The sequence below is a fragment of the Pecten maximus genome, chromosome 15 (genome assembly GCF_902652985.1).
Source record: "Pecten maximus chromosome 15, xPecMax1.1, whole genome shotgun sequence".
In the NCBI taxonomy this organism is placed as follows: domain Eukaryota; kingdom Metazoa; phylum Mollusca; class Bivalvia; order Pectinida; family Pectinidae; genus Pecten; species Pecten maximus.
The window spans coordinates 37,528,741-37,549,645 of record NC_047029.1 but is presented as its reverse complement, the minus strand read 5'-3'; the positions used below and the strand labels follow the sequence as shown (position 1 = coordinate 37,549,645).

General features: G+C 37.2%; 1 protein-coding gene and 2 long non-coding RNA genes across 3 annotated transcripts; 1 reads left to right on the top strand and 2 right to left on the bottom strand.

Annotated features, from left to right (window-relative positions):
• Positions 1 to 1,779: 1,779 nt before the first annotated feature.
• On the bottom strand, positions 1,780 to 2,671 carry LOC117343617. Its single transcript, XR_004536045.1, has 4 exons — positions 2,636 to 2,671; positions 2,026 to 2,279; positions 1,957 to 1,994; positions 1,780 to 1,886 (listed from the first exon to the last, which is right to left on the bottom strand). It is a non-coding gene; the product is annotated as an uncharacterized LOC117343617 (long non-coding RNA).
• A 132-nt stretch (positions 2,672 to 2,803) lies between these two features.
• On the top strand, positions 2,804 to 8,122 carry LOC117343616. The gene is made up of 3 exons (XR_004536044.1): positions 2,804 to 2,834; positions 3,007 to 5,566; positions 7,868 to 8,122. It is a non-coding gene; the product is annotated as an uncharacterized LOC117343616 (long non-coding RNA).
• A 4,125-nt stretch (positions 8,123 to 12,247) lies between these two features.
• Positions 12,248 to 19,377, bottom strand: LOC117343612 (gem-associated protein 2-like). Its single transcript, XM_033906048.1, is given in 9 exon segments — positions 12,248 to 12,634; positions 13,044 to 13,154; positions 14,378 to 14,446; positions 15,026 to 15,181; positions 16,744 to 16,773; positions 16,776 to 16,802; positions 16,964 to 17,053; positions 17,707 to 17,788; positions 19,169 to 19,377. Coding segments are annotated over 9 exon segments (792 nt in total). The 5' UTR covers positions 19,297 to 19,377; the 3' UTR covers positions 12,248 to 12,535.
• Positions 19,378 to 20,905: the final 1,528 nt, after the last annotated feature.

Sequence of the window (20,905 nt, the reverse complement as noted above, 5' to 3'; positions counted from 1 at the left end):
ACCCATATAAAATGCCTATGATATATTGACATAGCAATACCAGTGAATAATATACTTAATCATCATTCTTGTTTCATATCTCATGAAATCCAGGTGAGCGATACAGCTCCTCTGGGCCTCTTGTTTCATGTGTTTTACCAGGGAGTGATGTCGGGAGAGAGAACAGCCATTTTGGCCGGAAAGTGTCGGGGAGTTCGTGGCACGGCAGGAGACCGTAACAACATTTGATTTATGTAAATATTACATTGATCATGTTTATTTAAAAGGACATGTGAAGAAGAAAAAATCCCATGGCGAAAAGTTATACCTGTGGTGACGCGGTCCCTGACATTACTACACACCGATGAGGCTGATGTTGTTAGAAAAGTGAATGCAATTTTCGTCAATTCTTTCAAGCATACTGAATGTAAATATTCCAGAAATAATTTCCTTGATAGTTAAGATCTCCTGGGCATGAATTTTGGCTGAAATTTTCAATGTGTAGTATATATATTTTTAGGAGTTGGGGGTTTTTCCAGTACTTTCAATGCGAGAAGTAAATGACAGAGGTTATAATGGTCTGGATAGTGGGGGGATATTTATCTGTGACACCCAGGGTCCACATTTATTTTTTTCACTAGGACAATTATTTTCTACTAGAGTACCTATGTCCTGTCAATCATAGCTGCTTCTCTAGGATAATTCAGTCGTAAAAGTTATGAGAATTTTAAGATTTTTAACAAAGTGGATGGGATTTTCCTTTATAATGCGATGCATTCTGAAAATTTCAGCAAGATTTTTCACAAAAATATGTGTAAAAATCTCAAAATATTGTCCCCGAAATTATCCCTAACTCATTGATTAACATTTAGAACAGTTTTAACAGGAATTTGTCTTTACTGTACGGTATGTTTAAATAGGAACCACAAAAGAAAACATGTATCAAACAGTCACTCATGATCCATAGTGAATTAAGAAATAGTATTTAACATGTAGTGTTTCTTCCTTATTGAGATTTTTGTTTTCGTGAGGATCTGAAGCCTAGAATTAAAAAGCTTTAATTCTGACAGCAGTAATACAAGGTTTTGTTTACCCGGTATGACTGTGACTGTAATCCAAGGTTTCGTTTACCCGGTATGACTGTGACTGTAATCCAAGGTTTTGTTTACCCGGTATGACTGTAATACAAGGTTTTGTTTACCCGGTATGACTGTAATACAAGGTTTTGTTTACCCGGTATGACTGTAATACAAGGTTTCGTTTACCCGGTATGACTGTGACTGTAATCCAAGGTTTTGTTTACCCGGTATGACTGTAATACAAGGTTTTGTTTACCCGGTATGACTGTAATACAAGGTTTTGTTTACCCGGTATGACTGTAATACAAGGTTTTGTTTACCCGGTATGACTGTGACTGTAATACAAGGTTTTGTTTACCCGGTATGACTGTAATACAAGGTTTTGTTTACCCGGTATGACTGTGACTGTAATACAAGGTTTTGTTTACCCGGTATGACTGTGACTGTAATACAAGGTTTTGTTTACCTGGTATGACTGTGACTGTAATACAAGGTTTTGTTTACCCGGTATGACTGTGACTGTAATACAAGGTTTTGTTTACCCGGTATGACTGTAATACAAGGTTTTGTTTACCCGGTATGACTGTGACTGTAATACAAGGTTTTGTTTACCCGGTATGACTGTGACTGTAATACAAGGTTTTGTTTACCCGGTATGACTGTAATACAAGGTTTTGTTTACCCGGTATGACTGTGACTGTAATCCAAGGTTTTGTTTACCCGGTATGACTGTAATACAAGGTTTTGTTTACCCGGTATGACTGTGACTGTAATACAAGGTTTTGTTTACCCGGTATGACTGTGACTGTAATACAAGGTTTTGTTTACCTGGTATGACTGTAATACAAGGTTTTGTTTACCCGGTATGACTGTGACTGTAATACAAGGTTTTGTTTACCCGGTATGACTGTGACTGTAATACAAGGTTTTGTTTACCTGGTATGACTGTAATACAAGGTTTTGTTACCCGGTATGACTGTGACTGTAATACAAGGTTTTGTTTACCCGGTATGACTGTGACTGTAATACAAGGTTTTGTTTACCTGGTATGACTGTAATACAAGGTTTTGTTTACCCGGTATGACTGTGACTGTAATACAAGGTTTTGTTTACCCGGTATGACTGTGACTGTAATACAAGGTTTTGTTTACCCGGTATGACTGTGACTGTAATACAAGGTTTTGTTTACCCGGTATGACTGTAATACAAGGTTTTGTTTACCTGGTATGACTGTAATACAAGGTTTTGTTTACCCGGTATGACTGTGACTGTAATACAAGGTTTTGTTTACCTGGTATGACTGTAATACAAGGTTTTGTTTACCCGGTATGACTGTGACTGTAATCCAAGGTTTTGTTTACCCGGTATGACTGTAATACAAGGTTTTGTTTACCTGGTATGACTGTGACTGTAATACAAGGTTTTGTTTACCCAGTATGACTGTGACTGTAATACAAGGTTTTGTTTACCCAGTATGACTGTGACTGTAATACAAGGTTTTGTTTACCCGGTATGACTGTGACTGTAATCCAAGGTTTTGTTTACCCGGTATGACTGTAATACAAGGTTTTGTTTACCCGGTATGACTGTGACTGTAATACAAGGTTTTGTTTACCCGGTATGACTGTAATACAAGGTTTTGTTTACCTGGTATGACTGTGACTGTAATACAAGGTTTTGTTTACCCGGTATGACTGTGACTGTAATCCAAGGTTTTGTTTACCCGGTATGACTGTAATCCAAGGTTTTGTTTACCCGGTATGACTGTAATACAAGGTTTTGTTTACCCGGTATGACTGTAATCCAAGGTTTTGTTTACCCGGTATGACTGTGACTGTAATCCAAGGTTTTGTTTACCTGGTATGACTGTAATACAAGGTTTTGTTTACCCGGTATGACTGTAATCCAAGGTTTTGTTTACCCGGTATGACTGTGACTGTAATCCAAGGTTTTGTTTACCCGGTATGACTGTAATACAAGGTTTTGTTTACCCGGTATGACTGTGACTGTAATACAAGGTTTTGTTTACCCGGTATGACTGTGACTGTAATACAAGGTTTTGTTTACCCGGTATGACTGTAATACAAGGTTTTGTTTACCCGGTATGACTGTGACTGTAATCCAAGGTTTTGTTTACCCGGTATGACTGTAATACAAGGTTTTGTTTACCCGGTATGACTGTAATACAAGGTTTTGTTTACCCGGTATGACTGTGACTGTAATCCAAGGTTTTGTTTACCTGGTATGACTGTGAGAGGACTAATATATGCTATTTTCATAGGGATATACTGATAAGAAATTCTACCTAAATTACTGGTACATGTGCATCATTTGATGATTTTCAAGGCATCAATATATTTTGACAATGCTACGGCTTTCTGTTTTGTTATACGGTATTTGATTTTTGTTCATCCTGTTTTTGTTATTGTAAAAAAAAAAGTCTTTGAATTCTAATATTTGTGACCTTTTAACCTCTAATATAGCTGGTAACAGATACAGCTTGTCAATCATAATAAATCAACATTACTATCGAGACAGATATTAGAAGGTTAAATGTGTGTTTTTACGCCTTTGAATTGTTTTATAGTTGGTTTTCATGGCAGTGCTGAAAACAGGTATTTTAGTCAGGTTGTTGATTTTTAAGTATTTCCCGGTATTTCAGTGTTAATAAGTTGTTATACAGTATGAATGACTGATAGCTTGCTGTGATATATATTTATCCTACAGTAAGTCTTAGTGGTTGACACCTAAACTTTGACTTATTGTAGGAGATGGCCTGATTGCAACACAAGGGAAAAGCATTTGTTAGACAGGCATGTTGCTGGGCTGTTTCTGATGTGCATGCAGAAAGTCACACGAAATGTGAATGTGAAACCTCTGTTGGGGTGCGTGGGGCATGGCTCCCCTCCTTGTATTCTCTTTGTAATTTTCTGTCATGGTGTCTCCTTGACACCCATTCTCTTATGACCCTAGCTGTTGGGTGTCTCCTTGACACCCATTCTTTTATGACCCTAGCTGTTGGGTGTCTCCTTGACACCCATTCTCTTATGACCCTAGCTGTTGGTGTCTCCTTGACACCCATTCTCTTATGACCCTAGCTGTTGGTGTCTCATTGACACCCATTTTCATGACACTGACTGTTGGTGTCTCTTATCTGTTGGTGTCTCCTTGACACCCATTCTCTTATGGCCCTAGCTGTTGGTGTCTCCTTGACACCCATTTTCATATGACATTAACTGTTCTGTGGACATTAAACCCAGTTTGAGAACTTTTTATATTAAGTTCTGCAAAAATTCTAAGGGTTTATTTTAGTGAATATGAATTTTGTATTCTTACTTCTTATAAAGCCTTGGATAGAGAGTTACTGAATTGTTTCCCTTTATCTACAGTAGGTCAAGCTAGAGAACTACAAGACTAGGGTGTAGTAACTTAAAATAATGGATCTTTCTTTCTTTCCGCTGATCAGATTGCAACATTTGCAATAAATAATAATGATCATGCGTAACCAAATAGGATGGCAAAAAGAGCTTTAGCTAAGTTCTGTTGATGGAAGATGAATTTAATTTGTTACAGCTACCTCTATATTTTTTCATTTGAAGAAAAACGATATCATTTGGTCATTTTATTTTATTGAGGTATTTGTTTGTGACCCCATAATCCTTTTGTTTACTATCATGTACAAGTGTTACCTTGTAATTAGTATGTACATGTATTGTTAAGCATAAAATATAATCCAATACTAGTGACTTACTAAACTTTTCCCCAATTTGCTGCATGATGAACTTGTGCGAGAGGAGTTTTATAAAAGTTAAAAACATTGAGTGTGTTAAGTGAGAGAATTCTCAAGAATGGAAGATTTATCCGTGTGTTGAACACGTGCGACCGCTTTGGTGTATAGAGTGGAATTTGAATTATGTAAGCTGTTAGTATGGTTCACGTGTGTAGTTCTAAAAGATTCAACTGTAAGTACTGTAAACGTGGTTATTTTTTCGGGGGAGGGGGGGGGGGGTAATTTCGCGATATCGATATGGAAACTATATGCGTTGGGGTAATTTTCGCGATCGATCCACCTTCGTTTGTAGTTCGAAATTATGCAAATTGATATCAAAATAATATGCATGGGAGAAATTTTCGCGATCAAAAGGACTCCGTGTAATTATCGTAAATTCCCCCCTTGCGTAAATTTCCACGTTTACAGTATGATATCTACCGGTGTTCAATTATTTCCAGATACTAATATTTACCTTTCAAAGTTATGGAAGAAATCTTTTAAAACAGAATCTGTGAAGATATTTGATAAATCACTACATCCATACCTCTTTATGAGGAGTTTAAGTATTTTTACTATATTTCTATGTGAAAATATATCTCCATAGATACAAATCTACAGGTTTTACTGTAATGTATAGGGGAACTAAGTGCTTGTTGTTCACAGAAATAGGTAACATATAAGTTACCAGGGTAGGTAAAACTTTATGTTGGACATGTACTGATTCAGCTTCTCTGAGGTGCATGTTAGGTGTCTCCTTGACACCCATTCTCTTATGACCCTGACTGTTGGTGTCTCTTATCTGTTGGTGTCTCCTTGACACCCATTCTCTTATGACCCTGACTGTTGGTGTCTCTTATCTGTTGGTGTCTCCTTGACACCCATTCTCTTATAACCCTAGCTGTTGGTGTCTCCTTGACACCAATTCTCTTATAACCCTAGCTGTTGGTGTCTCCTTGACACCAATTCTCTTATAACCCTAGCTGTTGGTGTCTCCTTGACACCCATTCTCATATGACACTGACTGTTGGTGTCTCCTTGACACCCATTCTCATATGACACTGACTGTTGGTGTCTCCTTGACACCCATTCTCTTATGACCCTGACTGTTGGTGTCTCTTATCTGTTGGTGTCTCCTTGACACCCATTCTCTTATGACCCTGACTGTTGGTGTCTCTTATCTGTTGGTGTCTCCTTGACACCCATTCTCTTATAACCCTAGCTGTTGGTGTCTCCTTGACACCAATTCTCTTATAACCCTAGCTGTTGGTGTCTCCTTGACACCAATTCTCTTATAACCCTAGCTGTTGGTGTCTCCTTGACACCCATTCTCATATGACACTGACTGTTGGTGTCTCCTTGACACCAATTCTCTTATAACCCTAGCTGTTGGTGTCTCCTTGACACCCATTCTCTTATAACCCTAGCTGTTGGTGTCTCCTTGACACCCATTCTCTTATAACCCTAGCTGTTGGTGTCTCCTTGACAACCATTCTCTTATGACCCTAGCTGTTGGTGTCTCCTTGACACCCATTCTCTTATGACCCTAGCTGTTGGTGTCTCCTTGACACCCATTCTCTCATGACACTTGACTTGGTGTCTCCTTGACACCCATTTTCATGACACTGACTGTTGGTGTCTCTTATCTGTTGGCGTCTCCTTGACACTCATTCTCTTATGACCCTAGCTGTTGGTGTCTCCTTGACACCCATTCTCTTATGACCCTAGCTGTTGGTGTCTCCTTGACACCCATTCTCATATGGCCCTAGCTGTTGGTGTCTCCTTGACACCCATTTTCATATGACATTAACTGTTCTGTGGACATTAAACCCAGTTTGAGAACTTTTTATATTAAGTGCTGCAAAAATTCAAAGGGTTTATTTTAGTGAATATGATTTTTTTGTTCTTACTTCTTATAAAGCCTTGGATAGAGAGTTACTGAATTGTTTCCCTTTACATGTAAGTCAAGCTAGAGAACTACAAGACTAGGGTGTTGTAACTCAAAATAATGGATCTTTCTTTCTTTCCGCTGACCAGATTGTAACATTTGCAATAAATAATAATTATCATGCGTAACCAAATAGGATGGCAAAAAGAGCTTTAGCTAAGTTCTGTTGATGGAAGATGAATTTAATTTGTTACAGCTACCTCTATATTTTTTCATTTGAAGAAAAACGATATCATTTGGTCATTTTATTTCATTGAGGTATTTGTTTGTGACCCCATAATCCTTTTGTTTACTATCATGTACAAGTGTTACCTTGTAATTAGTATGTATTGTTAAGCATAAAATATAATCCAATACTAGTGAGTTTCTAAACTTTTCCCCAATTTGCTGCATGATGAACTTGTGCGAGAGGAGTTTTATAAAACTTAAAAACATTGAGTGTGTTAAGTGAGAGAATTCTCAAGAATGGAAGATTATTTATCCGTGTGTTGAACACGTGCAACCGTTTAGTGTATAGAGTGGAATTTGAATTATGTAAGCTGTTAATATGGTTCATGAGTGTAGTTCTAAAAGATTCAACTGTAAGTACTGTAAACATGGTTATTTTTTTTTTTGGGGGGGGGGGGGGGGGGGGGGTAATTTCGCGATTTCGATATGTAAACTATATGCGTTGGGGTAATTTTCATGATCGATCCACCTTCGTAGTTCAAAATAATGCAAATTGATATCAAAATATAATACATATGTAAATTCCCCCCTTGCGTAAATGTCCACGTTTACAGTATGATATCTACCGGTGTTCAATTATTTCTAGATACTAATATTTCCCTTTCAAAGTTATGGAAAAAATCGTTTAAAACAGAATCTGTGAAGATATTTGATAAATCACTACATCCATACCTCTTTATGAGGAGTTTAAGTATTTTTACTATATTTCTATGTGAGAATACATCCCCATAAATACAAATCTACAGGTTTTACTGTAATGTATAGTATAGGGGAACCAAGTGCTTGTTGTTCACAGAAATAGGTAACATATAAGTTACCAGGGTAGGTAAAACTCTGGACATGTACTGATTCAGCTTCTCTGAGGTGCATGTTTCATTATGATGCTGTTATTTGCGAACTACTTTGTCTCAAACCTGTTTTGAGAAAAAAACATTTTGAAGAAAACTTAATATTTTGCTTGGTACCACAGAGCTTTGCAATCATTGATTGTACTTTTTATGCCAAGCCTTTTTAAGTGTTAGAAATGTGTAGATTTTAAAATGTCACACTCGGTCTATTGTACAGCAATATTTGAACAGATGTGATGCTTTAGTGAAATAAATCTCATTGTTATTATAAGAAGTCTTCAATGTTGTTTTTTCTACCTTTATCCGATAAAATGGATTAAGTTCAGAACCTAAAACATCATATAGGGTTATCTAGTTCACTAAGAACACTCTTAAGTAATCTATAGCCCCTAGCTATTTAAAAAGGACGAAGGATTAGTCCAGTAAAAATCATAACTCAGGAGCAAATCATAAATGAAATTCTATACATCTGGGGAATGAATGTTGTTTATTAGCTCATGAGCTTATGCTATAATGTGGGGTCCAGCGTCCATCTGTCCACCAATAATTTACTTAAGAAATAATTAACGATGATTCGTGTATTGTTGCAGGATATACAACGAGGACGAGGATATTTTGCAATTAAATTAATAACGAAGGCCGAGTTGTATATCCTGCAACAATACACGATTCAAAGTTGATTATTTCTTAAGTAAATTATTTACTGTTTAGTTCCGAGATCGACCTCTTTCTAATAGAAAAACAGCAAAGAAAAACCCTGAGAAAACCTTGAAATTTATTTCTTGAGTATTGCATTATTTGCTATGAAATATACAGGCAATACAGTACTACGATCAAGAGCATCTATCATATGGCATTGATTTTGAAAATTAAAAAAAAAAAAAAAGAAGAAAAAAAAAGACAAAAAAAGACAAAAAGGGGGGCCTCCGTAGGATTCGAACTTGCGTCGTGATAAAAATTTATTGAAAGACTAACCCATTAGCCCACTCGGCTATAGTAACCTTTTATGAAACGGGTGAATTTTAGATATATAAAATTGTAACAGCCGTGACTCACGACCGTGTATTATTGGCACGAGCGTGGGTTATTGGAAAATAATACATGGTTTTAAACCAATCAAAACTGGCATTGCATAGCAAACATGGCAGAATTCTTCATAACCGCTGATGGGAATTAAACAAAAATTGACTGGAAGCAAGTTGTTGACATTCAAAATTTTACAAATGCTGGGGTTGACTCCCCAAGGTCCTGATGGGCAGGGCCAAAAGAGGTCAATTTGGCTATGATGATATAAAGACTTCTTCTCGGTAGCTATCACTCATATTTGTCTGGAAGCATCGTTATGGGATGGGGATTCAAAATTGTACAAATTGATTGGCCGACACCCTTGGGGTGGGACCAAAAGGGGTCAGTTTAGCTAAATTGATATAAACGACTTCTCCGAAATTAAGGAATGGATATCACACATATTTGACTTACAGTATCCCTATGGGGTGGGGATTCAAAATTATACAATTGGCAGGATTGAAACCTGAGGGGTTGAGCCAAAAGGGGTTGATTTGGGTTATAAATGACTTCTTCTTTGAAACTAAGAAATTGATGTTGTTCATATTTGCCTGGAAGAATTCCTATGCGGTGGACTTTTAGCTCACCTGCCCAAAGGGCAAGTGAGCTTATGTATTGGTGCAGCGTCAGTCGTCCATCCGGCCGTCGGGCCATCCGGCGTCAACTTTTCCCATCAAACAATCGTCTTCTAAAAAATCCAAGAGGCCTAGATACCTGATATTGGTCATGTGTCATGTTGGGATGAAGGGCTACCAAGTTTGTTCAAATGAATGACCTTGACCTTCATTCAAGGTCACAGCAGTCAAATATGCTAAAATCTTTAAACAACTTCTTCTCAATAACCAAGAGGTCCAGGGACTTAATATTAGGCCTGTAGCATGCTGTGGTGAAGGGCTACCAAGTTTGTTCAAATGAATGACTTTGACATTCATTCAAGGTCACAAGGCTCAAATGGGTAAAATCTTTAAACAACTTCTTTCCCATTAACCAAGATGCCCAGGGACTTAATATTAGGCATGTAGCATGCCTTGGTGCAGGGCTACAAAGTTTGTTCAAATGAATGACATTGACCTTTATTCAAGGTCACATGGGTCATACGCACTCACCACACACATGCATTGTCGCACGCACGGGAGGCCGTCCTTAAATGACCTTAGATGTTAATAGGATGTTAAACTAATAAACCAAACCAAACCACATTGGTCAAAATAGGGTAAAATCTTAAAACAACTTCTTCTCAATAACCAAGAGGCCCAGTGACTTAATAATAGGCATGTAGCATGCTGGGGTGAAGGGCTACCAGGTTTGTTCAAATTAATGACCTTGACCTTTATTCAAGGTCACATGGGCCGAATAGGCTAAAACCTTCAAACGACTTCTTCTCAATAACTTAGAAGCCCCCAGACTAAATATTAGGGCTGTAGCATGCTGGGGTGAAGGGCTACCAAGTTTGTTCAAATGAATGACCTTGACCTTCATTCAAGGTCACATGGTTCAAATAGGCTAAAATCTTCAAATAACTTCAATATTAGGCCTGTATCATGCTAGGGTAAAGGGCTACAAAGTTTGTTCAAATGAATGACCTTGACCTACATTCAAGGTCAAGTAGGCTGAATTCTTCAAACACTGATTTCTCATTAGCAAAGAGACCTGATATTAGGCCAGTTGTGTACTGGAATGAAGAACTAGAAAATTTATTGACATGAAGAAACCTAGCCTACTGATATTTGAATAGAGTAGTTATCAGCATAGTATCTGCAGAAATAACCTAAATCAACTTCAAAGTTGCTGCAGTGCCAGGTGAGCGATACAGGCCCTCTTTGCCTCTTGTTATATGGTACCGTTTGGATTAAATTGGTTCTATAGGTGGTCCTGATAAACATTTCACTAGAATAGTCCTGGGAGTCTCTTCCAGTAATTGATCTTTAACTCGACACAAACATTCAATATTATATCAGTTTAGGTTGTACCTAGTTCTCACAAGCTTGTCTGGACTTCCTCTACACAGTATTGAGTCAAAACATCAATTTGTTGTCTCCTTCTCTGAAGGACAAGTTAAATGCCTTGATAAGGTGTCCTACTGTTGAACGTTTTTAATTTTATATCACAACTCAGAAACTGAGTTAAAAGGCTGCTTTTATTTGTTAAAAACATCAAAAAACATATTTTCCTGTCTAAAACTGACATTCAATTGATCTAAAATATACAAAAATCAATATAGAATCACCCAAACATCCAAATGACCAAGACCGACCTGAACACCACATAAGAGAACTTTAGATTTATCCAAGACCTGAACACCACATAAGAGAACTTTAGATTTATCCAAGACCTGAACACCACATAAGAGAACTTTAGATTTATCCAAACATGCTGTGTCCCCAAATCATTTTTCCGTACGAAATCATAACAATATCTTTATTATTTTGAAACTTGAATATTTAAATCTTGCTTTTCCTGTTTTAAATTTAAGCACCTGCTATACTATCTCATTTGAGAGTCATCATTATTTTAGGTGACATTCTGGACTAGTCTGGAAAAAAAACTGACAAAATACTGCTAACTGAATAAATCAAATGTAGTACATTGTACTAAAGTGATATGAGGCGTCCTTTTTTGTCTGTACATTGACTGTATGTATATGATGATACTTACATTTCATAACTTTACACATTTCATCACTTTCCTTGTACATTCACAAATCAACACATACAAACCTTTACCAATACATTCCTGTATACAGATGTATATTCATCTATCACCCATCTTTTTTCACAAAATTATAAATCAACATTCAGAAGATCATTCAACTATTCCTACCACATTCTTCCATTCCTAATTCATCATTGCCCCATTCTTCCATTCCTAATTCATTCTTCCTGTTCCATTCTTACCCCATTCTTCCATTTCAAACTCATTCTTACCACATAAAAAATAGCTGACATATTAATGACAATGTCTATTGTTGAAAAGAAAACCTCATTGAATTGGAAAGAGAACAGCTAATTACCTGGTTTATTCTATTTGTATATGAATAATCTTTTCTCACTTAGCTCTGACACAGAATGACTGCCTTGTCATAATCAGTTCTGCCGGGTGATGTATTGACATGCTCTGACAGTGAAATTAATTTTTAAACATGTATTTTTTTATTAATTTCAGAAACAGCTTCCTTACAATCCCGGACATTTTTTTTATCAGCGCTTGTCAGCTTTTAAATGAACATGTAGTTGTAAATTCCAGTTTAAATTCACAAACTAAAACTGAAAAACTTCATTCTCGGCAAAAAATGAATGAATTTGGTTCTAGGCTTAAATTTTGTGCATTTCCTCCATCCTTAGTGAATTTTTGCCGTCCTTTGTGAATTTTTGCCGTCCTTTGTGAATTTTTGCCGTCCTTAGTGAATTTTTGCCGTCCTTTGTGAATGTTTGCCGTCCTTTGTGAATTTTTGCCGTCCTTTGTGAGTTTTTGCCGACCTTTGTGAATTTCTGCCGTCCTTTGTGAATTTTTGCCGACCCTTGTGAATTTCTGCCGTCCTTTCCATTGTCATGCTATTCAGAAGACTGACATCCTGAATTTGAGTTTGGTTGTTCACAGAATATCAAATTTCCTGTTGGTGTCAAGATACTGGGTCGGCTAAATCTGATTGGTCAAAGTAGCGTGACACTAAACAGATGAACAAGTTAAGTGGCGCCAGGTGGGGGCTATCTGCTGAGTCCTGAAAATAGAAACATTTATTCTTAATAGATAACGTACGTTATTAAAAACAGGAACTCAAAAACAACATAATACATAATGCTGAGGAAATATGACATTAGATATATGGTATTTTAAAAAACTAAGAAATAGAAAAAAAGAATTTTTTTTTTTTAATGTATGCTCAAAATTTAACATATTGACACACCTGAAATACATTCAATGGCCAACAACATATTGTAACTTCAAAAAGTGCATTAGGCGATATTCTTTTAGCAATAAGCCCACACATGAATACTGTGGTTAAACACACAAGCATAACCCATACATTTGAGTCAATCTCTGTGAGTTGCCTGGGCTTATTGCTGGACAAATAAAATTATCCATGAAAAATGCCTGGAGACATATATATTCAGAAAGGTAATACTCACTAAAGTTGCTCGGAGATTGGCCGCCCCTCTTGCCAGCGAGCGCAGGAGGGAGCAAGCTTCAGGTATTAGAGGTTTCTGTAGCCAAGCCAGTAATGCATAGAACCAGCACCCCTGTAACATATAGTAAACAAATACTAAATATACTGGGAAACAGAAGTCCCCCAAACACCCCCAATAGTACCATTAAGATGCAGATGTTGTGACTATATCAATGAAACCCATGCGGCTGAATTCACAGTCCCCTAAATCCCCTATCGATCAATTTTCATAAAAATCAATCCATATCTGAATTTCGACCAATAAGAAGCCTCTGTGTGGTTCATATGCCAACAAAACCCATGCAGTTGAACATGCAGTCCTCTTCAATACCTCTTTATACCATTTTTCACTGAAATCGAACAATATCTAAATTTCAACCAATCAGAAGCCTCTGTGTGGTTGCCATTGCAACAAAACCCATGCAGTTGAATTCAGTTCCCTAATACCCTTATATACCAGTTTTCATAGAAATCGAACAATATCTAAATTTCAACCAATCAGAGGCCAGTAAATGATCGAATGCACATCCCATGGCCAAGATGTTATTGTTTTAATAAGATCCATCTAATAAAATTCAATTAATGAGTCTGACAAATTCATCCACAATAAGAAGAAGAAAAATAATTAGTGCTTATTGTAATGGTGGACACATATGTCCCCAAACAACCCCTGCAGTCGTAAATGAAGAAGTTGATATTGAAATAGTGTTTGTTATGTCAAAGTATATCAAAACCAATTCAGTTGCATTCACAGTCCCCAATACCCCAACACACCAATTTTCATCCAAACTGAACAATAACTACATTTCGACTGATCAGAGACCAGGAAATGTGAGAGTGAGGTTACGAAAATGAGAATGTCCAATGAGGTACCTACACATCAAATTTCATCAAAATCAGACAATATTGAAATTTCAACAAATCAAAGGCAGGAAATAGGGCCATTTTGTTTTTTCCAAAAAATGAACACTGCGGTTGTTTTTGCTTTGCCATACTTTACCTATACATCATGTATACCAAATTACATCAAGATCAGACAAAATCTAAACTTCGATCAATCAGAGGCTGTGGTCCTGCTGAATTGATGACAGATGAAAAAAAAGAAATTGCAAACACTCATATAAGTCTCATTAAATTCTGCTTTATGGTTTTCAAGAAAAGTTTCGGACACCCTACCAGCGGAAAAAAGTGGAAGAAATAATAAACACTGATGGAGTATAACATCTTTTTTTTTCATTTTTGGAGTATAACATTTGCGTTGCCGCCACAGCCAAAATAAAAAATCACAATACACACCTGTCTGTCTGTAAATCCTGTAGCCTCGAACCAGTTGACATGGTACTCCAGGACTTTGACAAGTACAGCCTGCCAAACAAACGAGGCATCCAGTCAATGTTGGAACTTTTATAAATTCTCACTAAAACTGCACATTGTGGGTAATTTACCAGAAAACTCTTATAAATAAGTAGGAATAATGAAAGCTTCCAAAGTATCGCAACATATCAGTAAACTCCAGTTATTATAAGAGAACAAGGTTGGGGCAGGACTCGTCTTGGTGGGTTTTCCTTCTACAACATGACGTGAGCAATTTGCCAAATTTTGTTTCGTGGGCTAGACATAATCAGCAAGGTTCACTTTCTCTGAATACATGTATTCATATATTTCCTGTTTGGCAGTGAAAAGAATTTACACCTTCCATCCTTGCATATTTGAGAAATTTATTAAGATTACTCATTGCCACACACAGCAGAAATGTGCCAACATCTTGCCTTCTGATTCTAGCCCTACCTCCCATGTTGGCTAAAATTTCAGGGGGAATAACTCCTGTGGCAAAGTGCAAGTCAGAACTCAGAAATTGTATATTCCTCATCCCAATTATTTTATTTTATAATTAAGGATAAAACAATAATTGTTTATGTTTTGAAATAAAAAAAAAGACATCACCTGGTCCATCGCCATGACGATGTTGAGGAAGGGAAGAGTTCCTCTCTCCATTTTATCTTCACCTTCCTCGGGTACTACTTCCTGTGGTCTTGACCCAGCAGGTTGTAATCTCCCGAAACAAAGTCGGCACCAACCCTCCACATCGTTGCCTGCAGGCTGCCAGAAACAATATCAATGTTTTCATGTAAAATTTTCAAAAAAATAAAAATTGCTCCGATATCATCGAATGAAAATTTAATATGATACAATTCAGAAAAACAGCTTTATCACATATCAACTGGGGTTTACCACACTAATCTGTGAAAACTCCAGACCTGGAGATATTCCAGGGCCTGGTGATAACCCCATGGTCTGGTAATAACCCCATGGTCTGGTAATAACCCCATGCCTTGTAATAACCCCATGGTCTGATAATAAACCCATGGTCTGGTAATAACCCCATGCCTTGTAATAACCCCATGGTCTGGTAATAACCCCATGCCTTGTAATAACCTCATGGTCTGGTAATAACCCCATGCCTTGTAATAACCTCATGGTCTGGTAATAACCCCATGGTCTGGTAATAACCCCATGGTCTGGTAATAACCCCATGCCTTGTAATAACCCCATGGTCTGGTAATAACCCCATGCCTTGTAATAACCCCATGCCTTGTAATAACCCCATGGTCTGGTAATAACCCCATGCCTTGTAATAACCCCATGGTCTGATAATAACCCCATGGTCTGGTAATAACCCCATGGTCTGGTAATAACCCCATGCCTTGTAATAACCCCATGGTCTGGTAATAACCCCATGCCTTGTAATAACCCCATGGTCTGATAATAAACCCATGGTCTGGTAATAACCCCATGCCTTGTAATAACCCTATGCCTTGTAATAACCTCATGGTCTGATAATAAACCCATGGTCTGGTAATAACCTCATGGTCTGGTAATACCCCATGGTCTGGTAATAACCCCATGGTCTGGTAATAACCCCATGCCTTGTAATAACCCCATGGTCTGGTAATAACCCCATGGTCTGATAATAAACCCATGGTCTAGTAATAACCCCATGCCTTGTAATAACCCCATGGTCTGATAATAAACCCATGGTCTGGTAATAACCCCATGCCTTGTAATAACCTCATGGTCTGGTAATAACCTCATGGTCTGGTAATAGCCCCATGGTCTGGTAATAAACCCATGGTCTGGTAATAACCCCATGCCTTGTAATAACCTCATGGTCTGGTAATAGCCCCATGGTCTGGTAATAACCCCATGCCTTGTAATAACCTCATGGTCTGGTAATAACCCCATGGTCTAGTAACAACCCCATGTCTGGTAATAACCCTAATCCTGGTAATAAACCCATGGTCTGGTAATAACCCCATGCCTTGTAATAACCCCATTTCTGGTAATAACCCTATGCCTGGTAATAACCCCATGTCTGGTTATAAGCCTATGCCAGATAATAACCCCATGCCTGGAGATATTTCAGGGTCTAGTAATAGCCCAATGCCTGACAAAAACCCTGTCCATGTAAAGTGCAGCTCAGTAATAGTTAACAAATGTTAATTCATTTTCCTACAATAAACCTGCCCCACTTTGTTTGTCCTCATGTCTTACTACAGGATAAATAGGGTGATACAAAAGAGAATCTCTTATTGACAAACATTTTTCATAAAGATCAACATTCTTTAGGAACTACATTTGTTCTACAGAAATATCAAACATACCAAACTCCTTTGTTGAATGATTGAATGCTTTTTTCGGAGAGCTTTTGCCTTGCCAAGTTCTGCAAATTGAAAAAATAATAACAATTACAGTTACCTTGGTAACATCTGGATAAATAAAGTAGACTGATTCATTTGTCAAATATGTTGTACTGCTTACTCACATGCATTGAAAGAAAGTGTACAGATATGTGTTTGATAAAAGATTTACTGAAGAACTTACCTGTCTTAGCTCTGCAAAGTTAGCCACCTGTGTACGCTGCCAAGCAAGGTCAAAAGCATACCCTCTAGGAGCAGGATGACAGCCGGTCGCCTATAGCAACAAATAACATTTCAATTTCTATAGTCCATCCTGTGACTTTGACTTGATATTGTGTTGGCCTCTCTAGGCTTTTTCAGTTATTGCTGTATATAAATAAACAGTGATATCGATACTAATCTGTTCCAGAGTTAAGTGTTTCAGTTATTGCTGTATGTAAATAAACAGTGATATTGGTACTAATCTGTTCCAGAGTTAAGTGTTTCAGTTATTGCTGTATATAAATAAACAGTGATATCGGTACTAATCTGTTCCAGAGTTAAGTGTTTCAGTTATTGCTGTATATAAATAAACAGTGATATTGGTACTAATCTGTTCCAGAGTTAAGTGTTTCAGTTATTGCTGTATATAAACAGTGATATCGGTACTAATCTGTTCCAGAGTTAAATGTTTCAGTTATTGCTGTATATAAATAAACAGTGATATTGGTACTAATCTGTTCCAGAGTTAAGTGTTTCAGTTATTGCTGTATATAAACAGTGATATCGGTACTAATCTGTTCCAGAGTTAAATGTTTCAGTTATTGCTGTATATAAATAAACAGTGATATTGGTACTAATCTGTTCCAGAGTTAAATGTTTCAGTTATTGCTGTATATAAACAGTGATATCGGTACTAATCTGTTCCAGAGTTAAGTGTTGATTTACCTGATTGATTAGAACAGTTTGACGAAATCCAGCCTGGTCCACTTCAGCTACTACTACTTTAGGACATCCTTTAGCTTCTTGTCTGCAGAAAATCATAAAACAAATACAGATTATTTCAGAAAGTCAATTTCTGCCACATTGCAGTTTCCTTATTAAACACAAAATACAGTCAAACTCACTTACACAAGACAAATATATTGAAATTTTTGTAAAAAAAAAAAAAAAAAAAAAAATCTTTTTGACTCTTTTGTCTCTTCTCTAGTAGTGAGTACCTCATGTTATTGTGTCCAGCTGTTTGTAGGTTCAAGATCGAAAAGTGCTCTCGGACACCCCGCGGGATTCTATACGAGCTCACCTGGGAAATGAGTTCCAACCAAATAAGGGAGATAACTTCCCTCATTTTCACTACATTAACAATAATTTAGCCCTGTCAATCAATTTCACCTAGTGTAATACAGTTTAGCCACATCACTCAATTTCACCGGGTGTAATGTACAATAAAAAGCCTTACAATGCTTGATTACAGACATCAGCTGCTATTGTTAGTGTCTTTGTTGCAATTAAAAGTAAAACTTTCAGTGTTTCTGTCAGTTCTTTATATATAAATACACCAGTGATCAGTTCTACAATAGAAAAATGTTGTCTTCAGCAATTAAACTAAATGATATTGTAAATAATCATCCGTGTCACTTGTATTTCATATAAGAAATATTCCCATGATAAACCAATGATAGAAATTAGATATAACGTTTTATGGTTACATCATAACATTATTTATCCTATAACTGCCACCGCAATGTTGGAATACACCCACTGTATATATTTTTGCTGCACATGTACAATAATGTATACGGCAGTGAAGGAAAACAGCTGTATTTTGGAATCTTAGCACGTGCGTCAGTTCGACTGACTACTTCAAAGTGAAACTACGTTTAAAACGCGAACATATTTCTGTCATTTTTGACATCTTTTCACTTCAAAATGATTATTTTTATGTCTGTTGCAGGATAAATAGAATACACGGTCAGTGTCTTAAAATATAAGCTGTATTTTTGGCTCGGGACAGAAAGAATGCCAAGGCTCGCCACTTTTGTCTTTCTTTACCCTCGCCAAAATACAGCTTATATTTTAAGACAATGACCATGTATTCTCTATATATAGATGAATCGTCAGTCCCAAGCAATACATTACGGGTTTTACTGTAGAACGTCAAATTCCTGTGGTATCACCCCATGTATTACCCGATAAGAACATATGTTAATCCATATAAAAATAAATAGCCCCATGTATTACCCGATAAGAACATATGTTAATCCATATAAAAATAAATAGCATATTTTAATAATGTAAACGATAAAGTTTTCTTATAGTTAGGCTACAGAACGTCAAACAGACGCTATCAAGACTAGTAGACTACAGCTGCCTGTAGTATCCCGTGGCAGGATATTTATTTTCATTTTACCGAACTCGCTTCAGATATTCACTGCCTGATGTTGGGGGTATATCAAGGTCGAATTCATCTCCGATTCCATCATCATCCACCAGCAAAGCAGGTTGCATGACATCATCATCAGAACTGTCGTCCTCCATAATATCTGTCGTCTACGATTTGGATAAAAACATCAACAACTCCGACGAACGCACATTTCCCGAACTTCCGGTAGAAACATATTAAGGGACACAACTCTAATATACCAAAATTTCTACTTTCACTTTACCGGAACGAGAGCACGTGCTCAACAGTCTTAAAAGCAACCACATGTTACCTTTCACATTTTGCCATCAGCAAGCTTGTCCGTGATTTGTTATACATGTACCTATTTGGACGAAAAAAATGTTAACAAATATTTTAAACGCACTAGTTAGTTTAAAATAAGCAACTAGGAAGGAGTAATGAACAATACCGCGCTGGGTCTCGAATTAGTGACCTGTCGCTCTTAAGACAAACATCCTCTACCATGCACTAGGCTCAAGCGAAATCCCTGTAAGTCTGAGCTAGTAAGATGACCTTATAATCTCTACTTTTACTCATATTTACTCTTGTGTATTTGCCAAAAAGTGACAAAAACCTACATGTAGGATTGGACATCATTTAATTCCTCCAATATCAAAATTACAAAAAGTGGCATCACTGGGTATGAAGTAACATGACTGTAAAATAAAAGAAAGTGTAATAGAGAAGTGTTGCTTTCTAAATCATACCGCTGGTCTTCATTCATATTTGTGAAAGTAGATCGAGAGTATATAGGTGATCGATCTTACTTACTCAGGATAGGGGAAATTTGTAGAGTGGCAGAGCGTTTGTGTTCAGAGGTCGCTAGTTCGAAGCCTGGGACGTGCGAGGTATTAATTACTCCTTCCTATTACAGATTTGGTGCCGTTGACCACTCCCATTGACAAAAAAAAAAAAAAAAAAAAAAATCCACCGGTCTAATTGAGCAAAGTATTTCAATGAAGGACTTCGGGGAAATATCAGGGGGAAAAACAGTACACGTTGACCGTCTTAAAATGTGTTTTTACGTGAACCCAACTCTGTCAATTTGTTCTTACACTTACAGCAAGCTGTAAAATCAGCCCGAGTTCCTGTTCAGGATCCTGGTTTTGAGATCAACCCCTTGGTATGGAATCGGATGTTATTGATTGTACTTCGGATGTGGTTTCAGTAATCAATGATAGTTCTTTCTACGGAGCATCATCAACCACAACACCAGGCCATTCGAACAACATTCTCTTTGGATTTGGTCTCCTAGATTGGATGCTGAAGTCTAAAGATTGGTTAGCCTCAAGCCTCCTCCCTTAATTGTGTAGGAAAACACAGCTTTGTATACAAAATATACAAACTAACTATTCATAGAGTTGTGTTTCAGTTGCCAGGTTATGATAGATATATGATGTTCATGTTTGATGTATTATGATGGCTTACCATGTATGGCATCATTTGTTTGCCACCAGTGAAATGTATAAATTGAGGGTAATGCTCTCCGAGTATTCATATCACATTGTTCGTATTGTTAAATTACACGATTAGAAAGCTTTTGTACGCCTCGGCTATGGAAGTTAATTATTGTAAAGAGCGCATGATTAATTAAATTTAAATCACTGCCTCGACTTGGGATCGAACTCGGGACCTCTGGCTTACTAGTCTTATGCTCAACCGATCGAGCTAAAGAGAAGATCTCCCTAGCCGAGCGGTTTATTG